Below are 19238 nucleotides of genomic sequence, written 5' to 3' on the forward strand. Positions count from 1 at the left end.
GAGAACACATGGATGTTATCGCAGCAGCACAGGCCTCTTGCCCACGGGAAACAGGTCCAGGAGGCTTCAGGTCTTGTTGGTCTCAGCAGCAATTGTCCTGCTTGCTCGTTGTGATTGAAGACTTCAGTTAGGACTTCACGGTGTAGCCACTTCTACCGAACGGGAGCAGCCCAGTGACAAGCAGAGGGCAAAATACTGGGTCTTTAAAACTCACTAGAATTAAATTTTGTCTCTTCTGCTGTTTAGTTTATGTTACTTTATTTGGTAGTAGGAATGTAACTCAACTTTCTTATCCTATCGATCCGTGCTCTGGAAGTTTTAGTACTCGTGAATTTCATGGTTCAGAAATAAAGAAAACCCTAGCACCAGGAATGTGCTCTGGAAACCTGCCAAAACAGGGTTGTAATTTTTACCTGCTGTATTAGCAACGACATTGCCGTTTTCCTACAGGTACTACATGTAAAACAGGGTAACTTCCCGAGTTCAGGTTGCATATGCAAGAAAATTAAAGTAAAGGTTCTGCTTGAACTTAACCTCCGCCCCAAAGCCTGATGCCTCTGACAGCAATGGGATTTTTGGTATCGACTTTGAAAGGAAGCAGCATCAGTCCCTCTCTTTCTTCTGCTTAATTTTAGTGGTTTAATTAAGGCTTCTCATTAACATTATGAGTGCGATAATACATTTAGAGAGATATATAATAAAAAAGAGCAATAATGCAGAGTTCATTTGGAATTTGAAACAAAAATAACTGGAATGTAAATGAGTCTGTGAAGGTTTCATTCAGGGGATTGCTAGGTATTCATAAATACCGTGGGAACCTCTTCTGCTGCCGAATACGTGTGTGCTGAGTAAGCAAAAGAGTTTTTTCCACAGTGAAAATGCTCAGCTCCAGCCTCGGTCCTCCCAGTTAGGGGGAGGCAGGGGTCCCATGCTGCTGCAGTGGAAATGGCTCTGAGCAAGTCCCGGGGTGCAGGCGATGATGCTCACCTGGTTTCTCTCTCTGGGTCTTGCAGCCCCCCCCCACCGTGCGGATCGTGCACTCGGGCTTGGCGTGCAACATCGAGGAGGAGCGCTACTCGGAGAGGGTCTACACCATCCGTGAGGGTGAGACGCTGGAGCTGACCTGCCTGGTCACCGGCCATCCTCGGCCACAGGTGAGCCCCCCGCTGTGCCCGGTGGCAGCCTGCCTCTGGTCACTGCACCTTTCCTCAGCTCTGTCTCTGAGCCTGTGCAAGCTGTTTTCATCTTCCACTAAGGTCTAGAATGGTGCAGGGTGGTAGGAAGTAGAAATCAATGCGACAGGACCTGGAGATGGGGGATTTGCCCAGGCTGATGGTTTGTATTACCAAGTTGCAGAAGAAACAACAGCAGGAAAGTTTTTAACTTCTTTTGAATGACTGGCTAGAACTTGGTATTAAAATCACCAAGTCTATAACCAACTTTAACATGTGGTCCTGATGTGAGTGTTTGAGATCCGTGAAAGCTGGTAGAAGGAAAGGAAAAACAAATATGAGGACAGGGACGACTGAAGGTAGACAGTAAGCACGAGAGTGAACAGCTGGAGAGGGGGCACAGGAAAGCTCGGGGGAGTCTTGCTGTGTGCCTGAGTCTTGGACGTCATTGGAACCTCAGCACCGCAGCCCCATAGAAGACAAAAGTTAAACAGAAATAAATTACCTTTTTCAAGACCTTAACTCTATTTTATAGCATCCCATTCAAAGCCGAAGAGTCTTGTCAGCTTGTGCTACAGCTGCCCTGGTGTGTGTGTGTCCCACTCCCCCTTTGCCCAGGGTACCCCATTAATAGGTTATTTTAGATCAGGGCCTCTTAAGACCCGTGCAGGTGTAATGCTTTATTCCCTATCTGTTCTGCTTTTCCATTTCCACCTTTTCTTTTGCTCTTTGAACCAAACCCGCTCTCTGTTCCCTTAATGTGGACATTGCCACTTTCACTTCTGCTGTGTCCCCTCACCTTGCTCTGCTGGTAAACAAGCTGAGTACGAGAGCTGAGAATGCACCTGCAATTAGCTGAGATTACCACGTTTCACAGTGCATGCGTTTGTATGTGATTTTGAACGCTACAATACCTAGTAAGGATTTTCTTTGCAAGGTGGTGAATGAGTCACCTCTCTCCTGCAATCATGTGGGACAGGTGGGACCTGTGAAGTGCAGCTGGGGAAGGGAGGTTCACTGGGAGACCTCAAGTCTGCAGATGAGTGATGTTCCTCCAGGAAAGAGAGATGTGCCATTTATTCCATAGCGGTTTCCAATTTAATGAGAAGATTTTAAAATAAAGGAGTTGAAGTTTATCCTGTGCTGGTGCCAGGGAAGGTGTAGGTCAGGCCATCTCTTAGAAAACTCTACTGTAACTGCACATAGTTGCACTCTTCCAGCTGCAGTCACAGTTTAAAGCCATGTTGTAAAACAAGCCATTTTTCTTAGATTAAATGGTCGCTAGATTAAGTGATCTCTATCTAACCTTTGCCAGGTGAAGGGTAACAATAAAAAGGGTCTAAAAAAACCCAGACTGGGTGAAGTATCCGGATTTGATTTGTTTTGATAACACCCCATAAGAACAGTGATGTTTTAAAATCAGGTTGGTACTCTGAAGTTTAATATTCAGTGCCTCACAAGGTATGAAACGTATTTATTGCCCTGCTATTGTATCCTCCCCCATTGCTGGTTGTCCTCTATGCTCCGATGGTGCTCATGCGATGGGGGATCGGTGGCTTGTCGAATGTTGTCAGGGGAGATGCTGGGAAAATGCTGGCGGCTGCTGGTTGGAAGAGCCGAAAGAGAGACCTGCATGGATAACACACCTCGTTCGCAGAAAGCTGATAATAACATTTTAATGAAAGCAGAAAGGGAGCACGTCCCACCTTGAGGACATGCTGGTGCTTGCTAGGGGGTTTGTTATGGCAGAAGGTGCTCTTCAGCCGGGGGCGATGGGATCTGCCCCAGGCTGGCTGCCTCTCTGAAACAAGTCCATGTCTCTTGGTGTCTGTTAGTGACGTTGGATTCATTCTGCCTTCCCAAACTTTTCTTCTCCAGGCTTATTTAACCTCTTTTTAAGATCCAAAGCAACGGGCTCTGGATGTGCAGCCTTTTTGGCATGCTGTCTGTTTGGGTGGAGGCAAATAGCACGTTCATGCGCAGGCAGAAAAGAGCAGGATAAAGGTAGACTGACACTTCCAGTGAGCTTCCTTGAAGATGTTTCTTTCTTGGACCATCTCCATCTGCTCCAGCAAAGCTGACCAGCAGCCTGCGAGGTTTGTGCAGCTGAAATCGAAGGTCCCTCTCAAACCTGCCTGAGAGGCAGCTTCAGAGCAAGTGGGGCTGTTACCTGTCAGGCAATGCTTTGGACCAGTTAGGAAAGGCGCCGTCTCAAGCAGTAACAAAGCTTATGATGCTGCTGAATCAAAAAAACCCCCAAAGCTGTTCAACAAAAATGTCTTACAAGAAAGCAACCATGCTGCTGCTTTTTTCATAAAAATCTCTATTTTCTCATCTGGGATTCAGGATGGAAAATTGATTTATCTTCGTTTTACCTGTTTATAGATTTTCTTTGTCAGGCAGCACCTGGGTCTGCTCTCTCTCTCTCACGTTACAGCTCTCTGAGACTCGCAATATTTTTTGCAGATTAATTGCCTGAGAGCAGGGGGATAGTTTTGGTAGTCTCAGATGGGTGATTCTGCAGTGAAATACAGGAGGCTTGGCAGGGCTGCATTTGAACATTAGCCTTTTTATGACCTTCTTATTAAATTTCCATTCAATTTTAGTGCTCCAGAAAGTAAAAAAAAAAAAAAAAAATAAAAAAAATGGCCGCGGGGGGGTGGGGGCGGGGGCTTAAGACGCCGTGGCTTTTTGCATTGCCGTACTTAAACTTCAGCATGCAGCACTGTGGGAGCTGCAGCCCCTTGGACTGGTTCCCGTGAAATTTGGTTTCTCTCTAACAGGACTGCCATGAATCTCACCAGTGTTTGTGTTGCTTTTGTCAGCGGGGCTGCTGGGGAAAAGCAGCGATTGAGGTCAGGCAGGAGATCAGGGTGGATGTAAAATCCACAAGCGGGTGCTCACCCTTTCCAGCTGTCAGAGAACTACTCTTGCCTGCCAATAATTGCTCTTGGGTATTTTAAATACAGATAGCCCAAGATTTTTATTTATTTTGCTTGTGGAATACATTCTGCTTTAAGGTCTTGGTTCTTTAGGGGGAGGTCTGCAGTATGTTTCTGTTGTGACGAGGAGGCAATGGCTGGCATAAGGGGAGATAAGGCATTTATTTTTAAGCCTTCCTTTTTTATATGTGCAGAATTTATATATGAAACTGGACAATATATTACTGTTGGATTCTCATGTTCAGACAGCCTTCATATGAGATGGGTTTGAGAGGAAGTATCTGGCAAGATGCTTCCTATTCTTGCAGATGAAAGTGTTGAAAATATATTTTTATTTTATCTTTTTCTGCAAGAGACTTCCATCCACATTTTGTTGTAATTGCCAGTATTTTCAGTACTTCAATTTTTCACTGATTTTTGCACAGAAGGTTATCATATTCAGTTTGCAAATTGTATTGAAATTATTTTCAAAATGTTATTTTATCAGACCCTGGGAAGTGAGTTTAGAAAATACGTAATTATGTATCTATTTTACAAATACTTTTCAACTTACATGTGTTTCTCAAACTTTTTCCATTATATTGATATACATAGAAACCCCTTTTGTTTTAAACACTGTAAGAAGTAAGCAACCCTGGACTAGGCATTTATAAAATCCCCCGTCTATGTTCATCCCCCTTACAAAGGGATAACCCTTTGGCTAGTTCGGGTCAGCTGTCCTGGCTCTGTCCCTTCCCAGTTCCTTGTGCCTCCCCAGCCCTCTCGCCGGCAGGGCCTGAGAAACCAAAACCCCCTTGATTTAGTACAAACATCACCCAGCAACAACCAAACCCACCGTGTGCTGTCAGCATTGCTCTCACACCACATCCACACCACAGCGCTGCTCCAGCTGCTCGGAGCTAAATTAACTCCATCCCAGCTGAAACCAGGACACAGGGTTTTACCAGGTGATTTGGATTAATGAATTGCCATAGCCTGTTTTATTATTCTTCTTTAAAGTGTGAGCCTGGGATATACATGCATCCCCTGTTTCTTGCAGTAAACTCAGGTCTTGGCCAGCCACTGTCCTGTGCCACTCCTTACACTTCAGCAAGCAACTGGACAAGGGACTATTAGGAATTAAGTTCCTAAATAAATAAAGGCTGCTGGAAGTATTTTGGAGCAGAAGTGCCACACTAGGGTGGCAGTGGCTGATGCAGGGGGTGAGGATGTTAGCAGGGAAGTGGTGCACCTCTGCAGGGATGCTAACAGCAAGTTGCTCTTTGCATGTGCTGTTCTCTTGCCTGGTTTCTCTGCTAATTGCCTTTGCTTTGGCCATCGCAGGTGATGGCATTACATTGAAGCAGAGGTTGCCAGGTTCCACCCATAAACATGTGTGGTCCCCCTGCATGGAGGCAAGAGGTAAGCATGGGCTTCAGTCTTCTCAAATGTGCTGCTTCAGTAACGGAGCATTTGCTTCTGTTCGTGCTCAGTGAAGTAGGGAAGCTGGGCAGCAGTGCTCAAGTAAAAAGATCATTCAATATGTAAGGCTAGCGTGAGTAACGAGTTTTATTTCGTGTCCTTAAAGCGAAACTGTGGAAGTACCTTCTGCAAGCCTTCAGTTTTGGGAACAGCGTTTAAGAGCATTGAATGTTAAAGCAGAAAGTTCGTCTCGTCATTTGCAAGCTGAGTTTGGTAATTGAGTGCCTGAATAGCTGGGGTTTGGAGCTACAGGTAATTACATCTACAAAATTAAAATCTCTTTAAAATCATGCACTCAAGAAAGAATTTTTTTCTTGGTTTTGGGGCTAATTAGCTGCATTTACCTGCTCTCCTAAGCTCACAGTAGGTCTCCACAGCTATTGAGAGGCAGTTTGGAAGCCAAGTATCTAATGGTTAGTCCAAGAAAATCTCCTGACGTTTCCTCCTCTGAGTCCTCTGAAGGCTTCAGCCAGGTGGCAGGTAGGCATGTGTCAGACCTGGCGATGGGCTGGAGGAGATGCCAGCACTACAGGATGGGTCAGTTTAAGAAGCTGAGCCTAGAGGAGGACCCAGCTGAGCCCTCTGGCTGGCTGTAGAAGACATCAGGTCTTCTTGTCTGATGTTTGTCCAGTCGTTGCCTTCCTGTCAGCCTTAAAAATGCCCAGTGACTCTGGCTGAGAGGTGCCTGTGAGTCCGCCTCAAACCGCTGCTCAGAGAGTAGAGATGGTCCTCGGGGAGTCTCCAAAGGCTCTTCTGTGTGCTCTGCCACGCCAAGCACCTTTCTCCTCAACCTTCTGCATCCCATGGGCCATCGCCAAGGAGAGGAGACCTTGCTGATGCTCTGTCGCAGCCTCCTGTGCTGTAGGACTGTTGTTACCAGCACAGTGTCTGTCTGGTTTTCCTTTCTACCACATTAAAAGTTCCCCTGGGATATAAAGAGAGGAAAAACAGTCTCTGCAGATCTATCTTTCTCCTCTGGTTTGCAAGGTGTCTCCTGAATATCCAGGTTTTGTAGCTAGGACACATTTACATGTAAGTGTGCCTAGACATTAATGCCTGCCAGGGCGTGCTTCTAGCTCTGAAAACTCCGTGGGGAAGAGGACAGGGCTTGAGACCCCTGGAGCGAGTGCGCCTTTCTGCGTGAGAGGGCTTTCACCTTGACCTGGGCAAGCCCCTTCTGCTTGTGCCACGGGCCTGCTATGGTTTGGTGTTACCATATTCATTATTATTGTTATTATTATCCCCATTGGCATGAGGGAGTGTAGCAGGAGGACTGTAGCAGTGGGGAATCAGACCACGCTAGGTGGGACCTGTGTTTTCTTCTCCTTCTTTCACAGATTGGAAAAGGCAAAGAGAAAGTGATGCTCATGGGGCTCCTCTCCTAAGGGGACACTGATGGCTGTAAGGAAACGAAGCCGGTGGGGCTGGTGTGGGTGTGCATGCTGTGGTGCCAGGCCATTTGCTGCCTCCTTAGGCTTCTCGTGACACCCTGCATGACTTGAGGCTGCCCACAGTAGATATCTGCTGCCAGTGGAAGTCTGGGAGAGGGAATGAATGTTTCCTTTTTTTTTTCTCTTTATCATGTCAGTGCTCCTGCGTGCTTTACCAAAGTGCACGTTTATGCCTTTTTGTCTTTCCAGGCATTGCTTTTAACTTTGCGATCAATTGATGTAGTTCTGTGACAGGCTGATGACTTGCATGTGCCTCTTTGTGATCTGCTCCAAGTCATGCTGAAATGATGCTGCTCTATAGGGGCCTCTCTTTGAAAACGTGTCTTCAGATTTTCTCTTACTGGCTTCCCACCATGTGCCACAAAATTCTCCCTACAGTTAGTTACAGGCAGGTAGAGGCAGGGAAACCCCAGGTATTCAGAGTGGTGGTTGCACTCGCAAGCTGAAAACTGGTTTGAAACTTGTTCAAAAATGTGTTGGGGTCTAATCGATGTCAATAAGGCCTTCGGGGAGAATAACGGAAGGCTACGGTAATTATTGCCAGGGAAGAGAATTACAAACACTTGCACACTGTTGTTCCCCAAAACTTAGCCTCACTCCTAATTATACAGAAAGCTCTGAGCACCCCAACACATGATTGCAAGTCTACTTGTAGCCCGTGGAGTGATTGTGTAGCACTTGATATATCGCTGCTGTTCATAATTTGCAGCATTCTTATACACAGCACTCATCACTTGATCTATTAAATGTGCCATTAGTTGCCATAGAAACTAATTTTCCTTGATTAAGTTTTTAAAATGCCACATCCATACTCAGGTGAGGCTAATGGTGGGTGGGCAAATGCAGCCCTTTTTTCATAAATTACTGCTTTCAGGATTTTGCCCAGAGGTTGGTTTGGATTTTTGAACAAAATTCTGTGAAGCCCCTTGCTGTTTGGGGGTGAGGGCTGTGTGACGAGTCCTTCTCTGTCTCTGGTGGTCCATGTTGGATCGCTGGGGCTGGCTGCCGGTCCATCAGGGCAAGGGGCTGCAGTGTCACCCTTCAGACCCATCCATTTTCCAGACCCCAGCCCAGGAGCCAACTGTTGTGCTGTACCCGCCTGTCGGCTCAACAAGAGATGTCTAAGGATGTACTTATCCCTGTGACACAAGTCAGTCATTTGCTGCTTTATGTAGCTGATAGGTGACATTTTATTTGCAGTCGTGAGGCTCTCCTGCACAGCCTACAGAGGGATGCAGCTTACCCTTGGCAGCTCCAGTCTGTGCTGGGGGGGGGGGCATCCAGCCCATGGCAGCAACGACTGTGGCTGTACCAAGGTGACGACCTTGGTTTGGACCAATGTTTGGACCATGGGGACAGAGGAAGCAGCATCTTCTGAAAGAGCAGGGACTGGCTGGGATTTTGTATTCCTGGTTGTCCGCCAAAGGCCTTGTTTGTCCTGCATTATTTTTTTTTTGTTGTTTTGTTTTTGCTTTTTTTATCTGGGTGTTTTTTTCCCTGTGTCTTTCGCCTCTGTGTGCGGTCACACCTTGGGTGATGTTATCCTGTCACGAACGTTCTGAGATGCAAAATATGCTGAATGGAGGGAGGGTGATGCCCAAGTCCTTGTCCAGTTGCTTCACTGTGGCTGTAGGCTGGCAAGGGGCCAGCTGTGGGAGTGTTCTCTGTCCCCACCAGCATGGGCCGATGCTGGTGATGTGGTCCCCACATTTGCCCCCCTGCCCTGACCAAGCTCCAGGAGACTACACATGTAGTCTAGCCATCTGAGAGTTGTGTGCCCTCTGCCCTCAGCAAGCTCTGGGGTTGTGACTATTTTGGGGTTGCAACATGCCCTTGTGAACAACGAGGCTTTTTCTTTTTTTTGCAGAACCATAGCAGATTCCACCTCCTCACATCCTCCTGACATCCTTCTCCTCTGCAGCGCTATCGGACTATATTATTTTATCCCCTTGAAATCAAGGGGCTAAGATGTGCACTTATTGTTGGTTGTGTGTGAAGAGAGTGGCAGATAGCTTGGCTCTCCCAGGAAGTAATGCATGGGAGGATCTGCTTTTGGAAGACCCAAAATTTTCTCCCTGCCTCTGTTTTGCTGTTTTCTTTCCACTTGTAGGAGTGGAGTGCTGTGCTGATGGCCACTCTGTCAACAAGTAGCTAGTCCCCTTGCAGCTGAGAGCCTGCTAGGAGATCCCTTCTGCTTCCCAGGCTTGGTGGTTGCACACCCTGAGCAGAGCCAGGACTGCTGCTCCTCTGGGATGTGTGTGGCCCTGGGGACCTGCAGCCCGCCTGCTGGCAGTTTGGGTGGCCAGCGGGGGTGGTCCAAGTGGCACAGATGTTCTCCCATGGCAGGGGGGCACTGTCGGGGATGCTGAGCTGACTCACGCTGTGTGCCAGCTTGGTCAGAGTAGCGAGGTGCTGGGCACAGCGCCTGCCCTGCAGAAACGGAGGTGGTGGCTGGCAGGAGATGTTCTCAGCGTAGGGTTGGTGCTTTAGTCCCCAGAGGTGCCTGGGCTGACCTGGGCAAGCCACATTGGGTCCAGCCAGAGTTAGCAGGGCTGACCCATTTTGCACCTGCGTTGTTGCAGCTATTGTCCACAGTGTGTGGCACAGGGTTTGTATTGCAGATTTATACTGTAGAAGAAGGAATTCGTTGATTTTAATTATCACATAGTGCTGAGTGATACAATGGGGCTTGAATGGGCAGTGAAAGAAGCAATAGGCAAGGCAGGAAAGCAGTGATAGCACAGTGGGGGAAAGCCTCATGGTGCCTTGCATTTAATTTGTTGGGATTGTTTTTTTTCCTTCCAAAGCAAGCATGCTGAACCTAATAGTAAGAATTAGGTGAGATGGATGAGTCCCCTGCTGAGACATTGGCCAGCACCTTCCTGTGTGATGGGGTGTCTGTGTTCCCCAAACAAATGCAGAGCCTTTCTGGAGAAGCAGAAAGGAGCAAAGCTTTCAAATTTGGGAGGAGGATCAACAGGAAGAACATACGGGTAGATAAAGGACTAGCACATTTGCCCTTATCAGGGCAAACCCCTGGTGCTGAGACCCAGAGGTCAGTGTAGCCCAGGTCATCAGCAGCTTTTGCTCAGTATTCTAAGTTTGCATTCAGAAGCAACAGCAGGGAAGGAAACAAAAAGTTGAGTAAGACCATTCCTTGCTTATTGGAATTCCACCCACCCCCCATCTCATATGAGTGGCAGAAGTAAACCAAACTTCTGGAAGTAAATAGGCTTTTGGTGGGTCCCAGCATGTCTGTGGGGTCTTTACACAAAGCAACATGGGTTAGAGTGTGTCATACGCTCAGTTTGTGATGTTCTGGGATACACAAGGGTCTCAGTCCCAAGAAGCCTGGTGTAACTCCAGGAGTGACTTACTGGCTTGTCTTTCAGTGCTGTCCCTGGCTGTGGGTGCTGTGATTTCTGTCCCAGACTTTTTTCACATTTAACACTTACGTCACTTGTCAAACAGAGCAGAGGAGGCTTGTAGTGGGCACTGAATGTATCTGCAGTGCTCTACAGAAGGTGTGAGTTCAGATGCCTGTACTTTAGGAAGAAAACATCAAATAAACTGTTCATAGCCTCAACAGCAAAAATGGCATGTGAAGTTTAATTGCTTATTACTTTTAATGCTGAAAAACAATGAAGACACATGCCCTTCATAGCTAAATGTGGGCTTTATTGACTCAAACGTTTATGAGGTTTTTTTCAGCATAAAATGCAGGCTAATTTAGTCGTGAGTCAGGCTGGATTTTGTCAGGTGTTCACTGAACATTTGTAAAGTCTTCCCATGAACTGAGGAGTGTCATATGAAATCATCATCAATTTGCCTAACGAGTACAATTACTGTAATAAGGATATGCAGAATGCAATAGGAAAACAGCTGTTCCAGTGTAAGTAACCCCCCTCCCCACAAATTGCGTTCTTTGACCACATCAGCAGTTAATAAGAATTCCTATCAATTAAAATAGAAAATGTAGCATCCACTTTACCTCAGAGGAGCCTTTTATGTTTCACTTGCAGCTGATCAAAGAGGCTATCACGTGGGGTTTTTGTTTTGTTTTTCTGAAATGCTGCTTTTTATATTTCAATGGCTGGAGTGCCAGAAAATGTTAATTCTTTCTTTGCGTGCGCGCTAATAAGGTGAAGATAGGATTCTGTTCTGAAGCGTTAGAGGAGGCTACATTAATCACACTGAGTAATTAAGATGGTATGCAATGTAAATAGTGAAGGTGTGCCTATAATGTGCCACAGTTACATGTGTCTGATGATGGAGGTACCTGGCTGCTTGGCAAGGAGCGTGCTTTTCGGAGCTGGAAGGAGAGGTGAAGTGCAGCTCAGTGTGGTGCGCGTCAGCTCCAAACACTCACAGACGGGCTTTTGCCATGGTCTGTGATATCCCGATGTACCATGGGTGTTTGAAAAGTTACCTTTGCGTGCTTCTAAACTTCATTTATTGATATTGTCGACAAATATATTTTTGTCTCAATGCTTCTGTATAATGTGTCAATGCTAAATCTTAGGTAGCCTCAGCCGTGGGAGGGAAGCTTTCCCGAGGATGACTCTGGGAGCGTTGAAGTAAGAGCAAGCAGAGATGGTGAAACAAGTGAGGAAGGAGACAGGTCCAGAGTTGCTGAGACCCAGAAATTTGTGTTGAACATGGCATTGATGGTGAAGGTTATAAGAATTTAGGCTTCCCAAAAAGCAACCCAGGAGAAAACACAAACCCCTAAGGAAGACATTTTTCCCCTAAAATCTCTTTTGGACCTGAAGTCCTTGCCTAATAGCAATCTAATGGTAAAAACTCAGAGTTAAGTTGTAATTAATATGAGGACTTGGTGGAGTTGTCTTTGTCAGGTGGCAGTTACATAGCCTCTTCTCCCCCCTGCTGTGGAGCACAGGACTTGTAGGGAAGCAGGGGTGAGGAAGGGCCAGCGTCCTTGCTGGTCTGTGTGCCCCTGGGGCACACAGGCTTTCACTGGGACCCTGAGCTGGGTGCTGTGGTCAGCATGAGGACAGCTGGTGCCCTTCCTTGCTGGGGTCCCCTGAGCACTTCCATCTTCAGGATGGCAACAATCTTGTTCCCTCTGTAACTATTAAAATGTAATCTTGTCTTGAACAACATCATTTTGATATGGTAACTCAGCCGTACACTGCACGGAGCATGTAGTCCCACTGAATATTTTGTGAATGTGCCACAGAAAGGAATGTAAAGCCATTCACCCTATCATCTGCAGGAAGCTGGATTAAAAGACACGTGGTTTGCAAGCTGATAAAGAAATTCCTTGCTTGTTTTATTCCGAATAATTTGACCAGTTGTATCTTGGTGATTCTCCTGGTTCCAGGTGGCTGCTGTCTCTCAACAAGAAATATGTTGCAGGTTTCTAAATAGGGCTTGGAAGTGGTGGGGGAAAGAGGTCAGCTTAAATCAAGATAAATGCAGCATCACGGCAAGTGAAGTGTATATTTCAGTCGCACTCTCTTAGTTGAGCATATTGAGCCCAGGCTTGTTAAAGCATCAGCAATCACCGAAATGAGACTATCAGAGAATCACGTGGAGTTGGAAATGACATCCAGATTGGTGATTTTTACCATACCAGTTTCATATTGATGCTTGTGGAAGCTTAAAAGCTGCCTGAAATCCCCTGCAGAAAGTTTCCAATGAACACAGAACACGATCGGTAAAAAGCAAAATTGTCTGGTTTTGCTGAAATGTGGACACTTGTCCTCTGAAGGGATTGCATCTGTCTTCTCGCCTTCCTCTGGATCTTCCCCCCAAACTGTGCTCTGCAGTCTTTAGTTTCTCCCTGATATTGTCAGCTTTTGTCTTCCTTTTCCTTGACGGCACTTTAAAGGTAGGCTGTGGGCTGAAAGGAGGGAGCGGCGGCTCTGGGATGCTGCAGAAGTAGCTGGTTTTCCGTGACTGTTGAACATACCAGTCTCATAAGCAAAAATGAGGTGGGTGGCTTTGGAATGAGGTCTGTTGCTATGAGGTCTTTCTCGCTGACAAAGAATGTCTTTGGTGAGTAAAGAGATAATTTAGTAACCCAGGGAAACTAGCAGCACATGCAGATCTGCTGTGGCTGAAGCAGCAGTACATTCTGGTACCTGGTCTGCAAAAAGATATCTCCTAAAGAAACACTTGAAGATGGTTTTTGTGGAGTAAAATAGGAATCGTTCCCATTGCTGTGGACATAGTGAAGGACATGTTCTCCTACATCTGCAAGTAAAACCTCAGGGCAGTGAGCTCCTCGTATATATTCCCCTAGCAGCAAGAAGTGTTTGTGGCTAGAAAACACTTTGGGTTTGCAGCCCATTTGAGTTCTTCTCTAAAAATGAGATATGTCAGATCCCAATGTCCAACCGTATGTTAGTGCCTCTGAGGATGTGTGATAGGACTACAAACTTGATGCTGGTGTCTCCTATGCTTGATTCCAGAGTTTGTCTCTAATGCTGATGCCCATCAAGGGGAGATTTATTTAACACCAGTGTGTACTTCCATGACTGGCAGTTCAGTCGTTGAACATTAATGCTTGGCTGTACTTCAGAGCCTTTTTCTTACATCCCACTAAATGCAGGGAGCGGAGGGAAGATGGTTCTGTTAACATACTGTGGTTCTGTGTGCAGCGACCTTGGTATCTTGTTTTCCACATATCTGCATATGGTTGGGAAGACAGCACTGTCACAGCAGTAGCTTGGTGGCACCTGAGGACCAGGAACTATCCCCTGCACTGTCTGTGGCGTGGATTGAGGGCAGCTTCAGCAAGCTTGCCAGTGCCACCAGGCCGCGTGGTGCGGTTGACACGCTGGAGGGAAGGGGTGCGTCCAGAGGGACCCCGACAGGTGGGCTGTGCACACCTCATGGCGTTCAGCAAGGCCAAGTGCCAGGCCCTGCACGTGGGTTGGGGCAATCCGGAGCACAAGCACAGGCTGGGCAGGGAACGGATTGAGAGCAGTCCTGAGGAGAAGGACTTGGTGGGGCTGCTTGACAAGAAGCCCAGTGATGTGTGCTGGCCACCCAGAAAGCCAAGCGTACCCTGGGCTGCAGCACCAGCCGCGTGGCCAGCAGGTGAGGGAGGGGGCTCTGCCCCTCTGCTCTGCTCTGGTGAGACCCCCGGGCAGCGCTGCATCCAGCTCTGGGGCCTCCAGCATAAGAGGTGTTTGAAAAGTTACCTTTGTGTGCTTCTAAAGGTCATTTATTTTTATCAATGAATATTTGTTTTATTCTGAATAATTTGACTAGTTGTATCTTGGTGATTCTCCTGGTTCCAGGTGGCTGCTGGGGTGAGCCCAGAGGAGGCCACGAGGATGCTCAGGGGGCTGGAGCCCCTCTGCTGTGGAGACAGGCTGGGAGAGCTGGGGCTGTTCAGCCTGGAGAAGAGAAGGCTGCGGGGGGACCTGACAGCACCTGCCAGTGCCCAAAGGGGCCGACAGGGAAGCTGGGGGGGGGGGGGGGGGGGGGGATGACACGCTTCTTACAGGGGCATGGAGTGACAGGACAAGGGGGAACGGCTTTAAACTGAAAGAGGGGAGATTTAGATGAGATATTGGGAAGAAATTGTTCCCCGTGAGGGCGGCGAGGTGCTGGCCCAGGCTGCCCAGAGCAGCTGTGGGTGCCCCATCCCTGGCAGTGCCCAAGGCCAGGCTGGACGGGGCTGGGAGCAGCCTGGGCTGGGGGGGGATGTCCCATGGCAGGGGGTGGGAACTGGGTGATCTTTATGGTCTCTTCCAACCCAAACCTTTCTGTGATTCTGTGAATTACTGAGGTAGGCTCTTGAGATTGTTGCTTTTGAAATTTAAAGAAAGGAATGCTGCTTACAAAACCTCATCCACCTGAGGTGTCTGATATTGATAGAGTCTGACCAAATTAGGTTGTTTCTGGTATGATCGTTAAACAGCCCCTCTATGTTCCTTTCTGCGTGGTTTTTATCCTCTGCACTGCTGTTCTTGTAGATAGTGATATCCTAGGCTGAGCTCTCCTGCACCTCGGGCAGTTGGCAGGGGCTGTTTTGGGAAGTACTGGGTTTATTTGTGCTGTCATCCACCTGTGCACTGGGATCTGGATGCTCTGCAGAGCGCGAGTGGAGCTTACCAGGCTGGAAAAACCATATGCCTTCTGCTGAAGGATGCTCTGTAATTGAGGCTTACTCCCAAGTGGTGCTGAAGAGCTCTTGTTATGTCAGTTGTGTTAGGCTTCCCCCTTCACCCCCCCAGCCCCAACTTTTGGAGTCAGCGTAGGCAAATGTGGGGATTTTTTTGTTTGGTTTTGGTTTTTTTTTTGATAGGCTGTTCTGTATGTTAGTGAAGGCAAGAAAACTGAACCTGAAGAGGAGAAGTTGAACTTTAAATGAGCTTAACTATTTAATCTGTGTGTAAATGTTTGCCTTCCCAGCCAAAAGCAATTAAAAAGGAGACTCGGCTATCGCTGTCCTAATTCATGTGGTACATGCAAGGTATTTGCTCTGGTACTGTAGTACAAGTTGCACAGCACAGCTGCTGAAATAAAGCTAAACAGAACTGAGAAATGTTGCTGTCCTGATAAGTGTGGCTAAGCTGGTTGTCTTAGAGGTAGCTAAAAATTGCAAGCAGCTTTATAATCCTTTCCTAGGGTACAGCAGCATCTTCCATCAGAACAAACAGGAACAACTTGTGTGAGTTCCTCCCCCCCCCCCCCCCCCCCCCCCTTTTTTTTTTTTGTAGGCTGTTATTCTTTTTAAAGTCAAGAGCATAACTAGACACTAAACAATAAGTATTTTGAGATTATTCTTATTAGTGTGTTTTTACAGAAAAATCTTGCTGCACTGGGTGACTCTGCTCCTTAGTTTTGAGTGCTTTGACTTGTTCTACCTCTGCTTGAAAGGTATAACCTTGGTATAGTCTTGATAGGTCCTTATAAATAATTACAGCAACATTATAGGCTGAATCCTCTTACTCTTGCAGATTTCATGATCCACGAGATAAAAATAACAAGTGAGATTTTTTTTCTTCCTCATATGTCTATCAATCAAAATGATAAAGATATTTATGACTTGCACGTTTTAATGGTGTAATTAGATATAATTACATGTTCAAATGATTACACATATGAACACTAATTACATAATTGAGGACAATTATGCTAACTAGGTAAATACATAATTAACTAAAAATCTCTCGTAAAATCAAGGAAATTTGCACAACAGCCAAAGAAAGTAAAATCACAATAAAAAAATAAATAAGCCTTTCTGTCTGAGAACTCTAATGCTGTATGTTTGTGGAGAAGACCTGGCCATTTAACTTCTAGTGGGCTGAATTTAGTTCAGCTGCCTCTTCTATTTTTAGCCTCCCTGTAAAAGCAAGATGAACGTTAAAGCAAAAAGCTGTGCTGTAGTTGTGTTTGCTTTAGTCTCTGACGATGATTTTCTGACCTCTGTCAGGCTGGATTTTAGTGGTTCATTCAAGTGTGGTTTTTTTTTTTTTTTTTTTTTTTTTTTTTTCGTTGGGGAGGGAATTATTTTGTCTTTATAATTGTGAATTTTTAATATAGAAGGGAGCATAAGCTCAAAGCCAGTTAGGTTTTTTGTCTGTTTTAACGCAACAGTGCAACTTCAACACAGCGAGAACGGGCTCGCAGTGGCAGTGCTGCCCTGCTGAGGCTGCAGGATGGAGGTTCTTTAAAGCCTCATCACCAGCCCCTGCAATACCCTTTCTCCTGACACACCAGCTTGCCTTGCACCTCCTTCCAAACTGCAAAAAGTGGGTAAAGCTCATGCAGTAGAGATGTAGTGAGATATCCACAGCCTCGGTAAACTCCCCAGTGCAGAAGTGTGTTTGGGGATGGATCATTGCTGCATATCAGGCAGCGATGAATCAGTGGCTGTGGCCCTCTTCCCTCTGCTATTAACTTTTCCAGTTTTAAATATACCCTGATTTGAAGCTATTATTATCTTTGTTTCCCTTTGGATATCATCTCAGTTCATCGTTGCTTAATGTTGTGATGATTTCCTTAGCCTTCGCTCTACAGGTCCTTAATCCTGTCCCTTAATCCTGTCATTTTATTTCTAGTTGCAAGCTGAACCAGGTTTTTTTCTTTTTGCTTTTTTCTGAAAGTCTATTTGCAATTCTCTTGATATGTGGGAACTGTTCCCAGATCCCTTTCCTTGGCATTCGTGGGAGTCATTTAAAGGTATGCCAAGAAAGCTCAATAAGATATGAATGATGCTATTCGTGATTACTGGATTTTTCATAAATTTTCTTCTCATTGGATTCTGAATTGGAAATAAGCTAAAATCTCAAAGTCAGTAGGATTCAAACACACACTGTTTCTTTTTCCTGAATAAAGGTCTTGCCAGCGTCGTTCTCAACTGTGCCAGGTGCAGGGCAGAAGAGACTCAGTCATTTTCCAGTGTTGCTTGACATTGTTGTATAGTTTTTCACCATCTGAATTTTCACCAGTTCTTCATCCTCTGAAACAAAGGGGGAAAAACCCCTGTACACAGAAGCAAAAACATGGCAACAGGGGTGTTTTTTGGTGTCTGTCACAGGCACTTTTAAGCAGAAACCTGGGAACTTCCATCCTGACTGAGCCTGGATGTCCCATGTCCTGTCTCCTGGCCAGCACCTGGAGTGTATAGGTAGGATGTGCTTAACCTCGAAGCCTCTGCATGTCCGGTGTTTTGGAATCACCTGATCAAAAGGTTGTATCTCATGTCTGTGGTAACTAGGTATGGATAGATTTAATTCCCATGGATGAATCAGTTTAGAGCCCTGGACTTCATGTCATCATGGTAGTTAATAATTCGTGACTATTGGTTACACAACACAACTATATGTTGTAATTTGAAAGAAAATAAGTGTTATTTTAAAAAACCAAATAATCAAATGTTGCTGTTTGATAATTTCAGTCAAAGCCTCTGATTTCTCATGTTACAAGAAAACATGGGCTTGATGCGGTATCGGTGACTTGTGCTCAGTGGCTGTTGATCTTTTCTGGCCTTAAGTTCTGTTGATAGCATTTCATACCAAGCTGCCTTCTCAGCTGAGCTGCCAACCTCTCTCTTGTCAAGATTTCTTATCTTTTCCCTTTTCTCCCAGCTAACCCCCTTCCCAGTTCTCCCACCTTTTAAGCAAAATAAAATGTCATCTCCTTTCTTTGTCATCACAGCTAAAACAAGCTAAATCTCAGGATCTCACTCTCATTTTTAGCTCAATGAGATTGTAAGGCGTAATTCAGCAAGCAGGAGTGTTGGCTGCTTTGGAATGAAGATGCAGCACAGCTAATGTTACTGGATCACTGAGATTTAGGGTTTAATTCAGAAAGATGTCTGGAAATCAGGCAGGTGTGCATCTTTAGTCTCGGAGGGATGCAAGGCAGGGTGTTCTGTAGGAAGTGCTGATACGGTCCAATGCGAACATAAAGACAGAGCCAGTGCTCATCAGTTTTCAATATTTAGAGGGGATTTTTCTCAGAGTCTCTTCATGCACCAAGTCTGCTATCAGTGGTGTTTGAAATACAGCATGATTTTTCTGGATTACGTTTTATGAAGTTTTTAAAATGGGAACTAGTTTAAGTAAACACACTGATATTGCATTGCAGGAAATCAATAACCTCGGTGCTATTTGCAGAAGAAAATGTAGTGGAAAAAGAGCCATTTAAACCCAGCATTTTATGATGTTCAGTTAAGTGGATTTAATTTGTTCAAGCAAAGGTGGGCCAAAAACGTGTCTGGGTTACTGTCGGAGTGCACGGCGCGGTGTGGGTCTGCTGCCTCTGCAGACTTGAGCTTTGCTGGAGGAGGGGAAGCAATGCCAGGCATGCTGCTGCAGGAGCAGGGAATTAATGATCCACAAAACTTTGCACTGGAGCCCTTGGAGGTACAGGCATGTTCTGGAAACAAAGTTGGTTTTTTTTTTAGTTTGTGCACAAAAGGAAAACAAGTGCATTTTTCTTTACAGTTGTTGGCTTATCCATAGTAAGAGTATGTAGGTCTCTGCCTTGTAGCATTCACCATTTGCACAGAAATAGCTTTCTGTTGCAATTCTATTTTCACCACGCGTGCAGCCGTGCTGGCGTCAGCGGCTGCTGCTTCTGTTTTCTCATTTAGAGATATGTGTATTTGTGACACTTGCCAGTCAGTTTAAAGGCTGCATGTCTGCCCCAAAATATCTCCCCTAATGACTGTTGGAGGAAGTAGCCAAGATTTTTATTGCTGAGAAGCCAGAAGAGAAACGTTT

At 45.9% G+C, this 19238-nt stretch overlaps 1 protein-coding gene across 1 annotated transcript in view; it reads left to right on the forward strand.

Annotated features, from left to right (window-relative positions):
- Positions 1–1007: 1007 nt before the first annotated feature.
- The window catches only part of MDGA2 (MAM domain containing glycosylphosphatidylinositol anchor 2), a gene marked incomplete at its 5' end in the record, with an annotated part of 252942 nt that continues 234711 nt past the window's right edge, over positions 1008–19238 (forward strand). Inside the window, one exon of the mRNA XM_027795564.2 lies at positions 1008–1154. Coding sequence (XP_027651365.2) covers positions 1008–1154 — 147 coding nt within the window. The remainder of the gene's footprint in view (positions 1155–19238) is intronic.

This window comes from Falco peregrinus, chromosome 1 (genome assembly GCF_023634155.1).
Source record: "Falco peregrinus isolate bFalPer1 chromosome 1, bFalPer1.pri, whole genome shotgun sequence".
Lineage (NCBI taxonomy): Eukaryota > Metazoa > Chordata > Aves > Falconiformes > Falconidae > Falco > Falco peregrinus.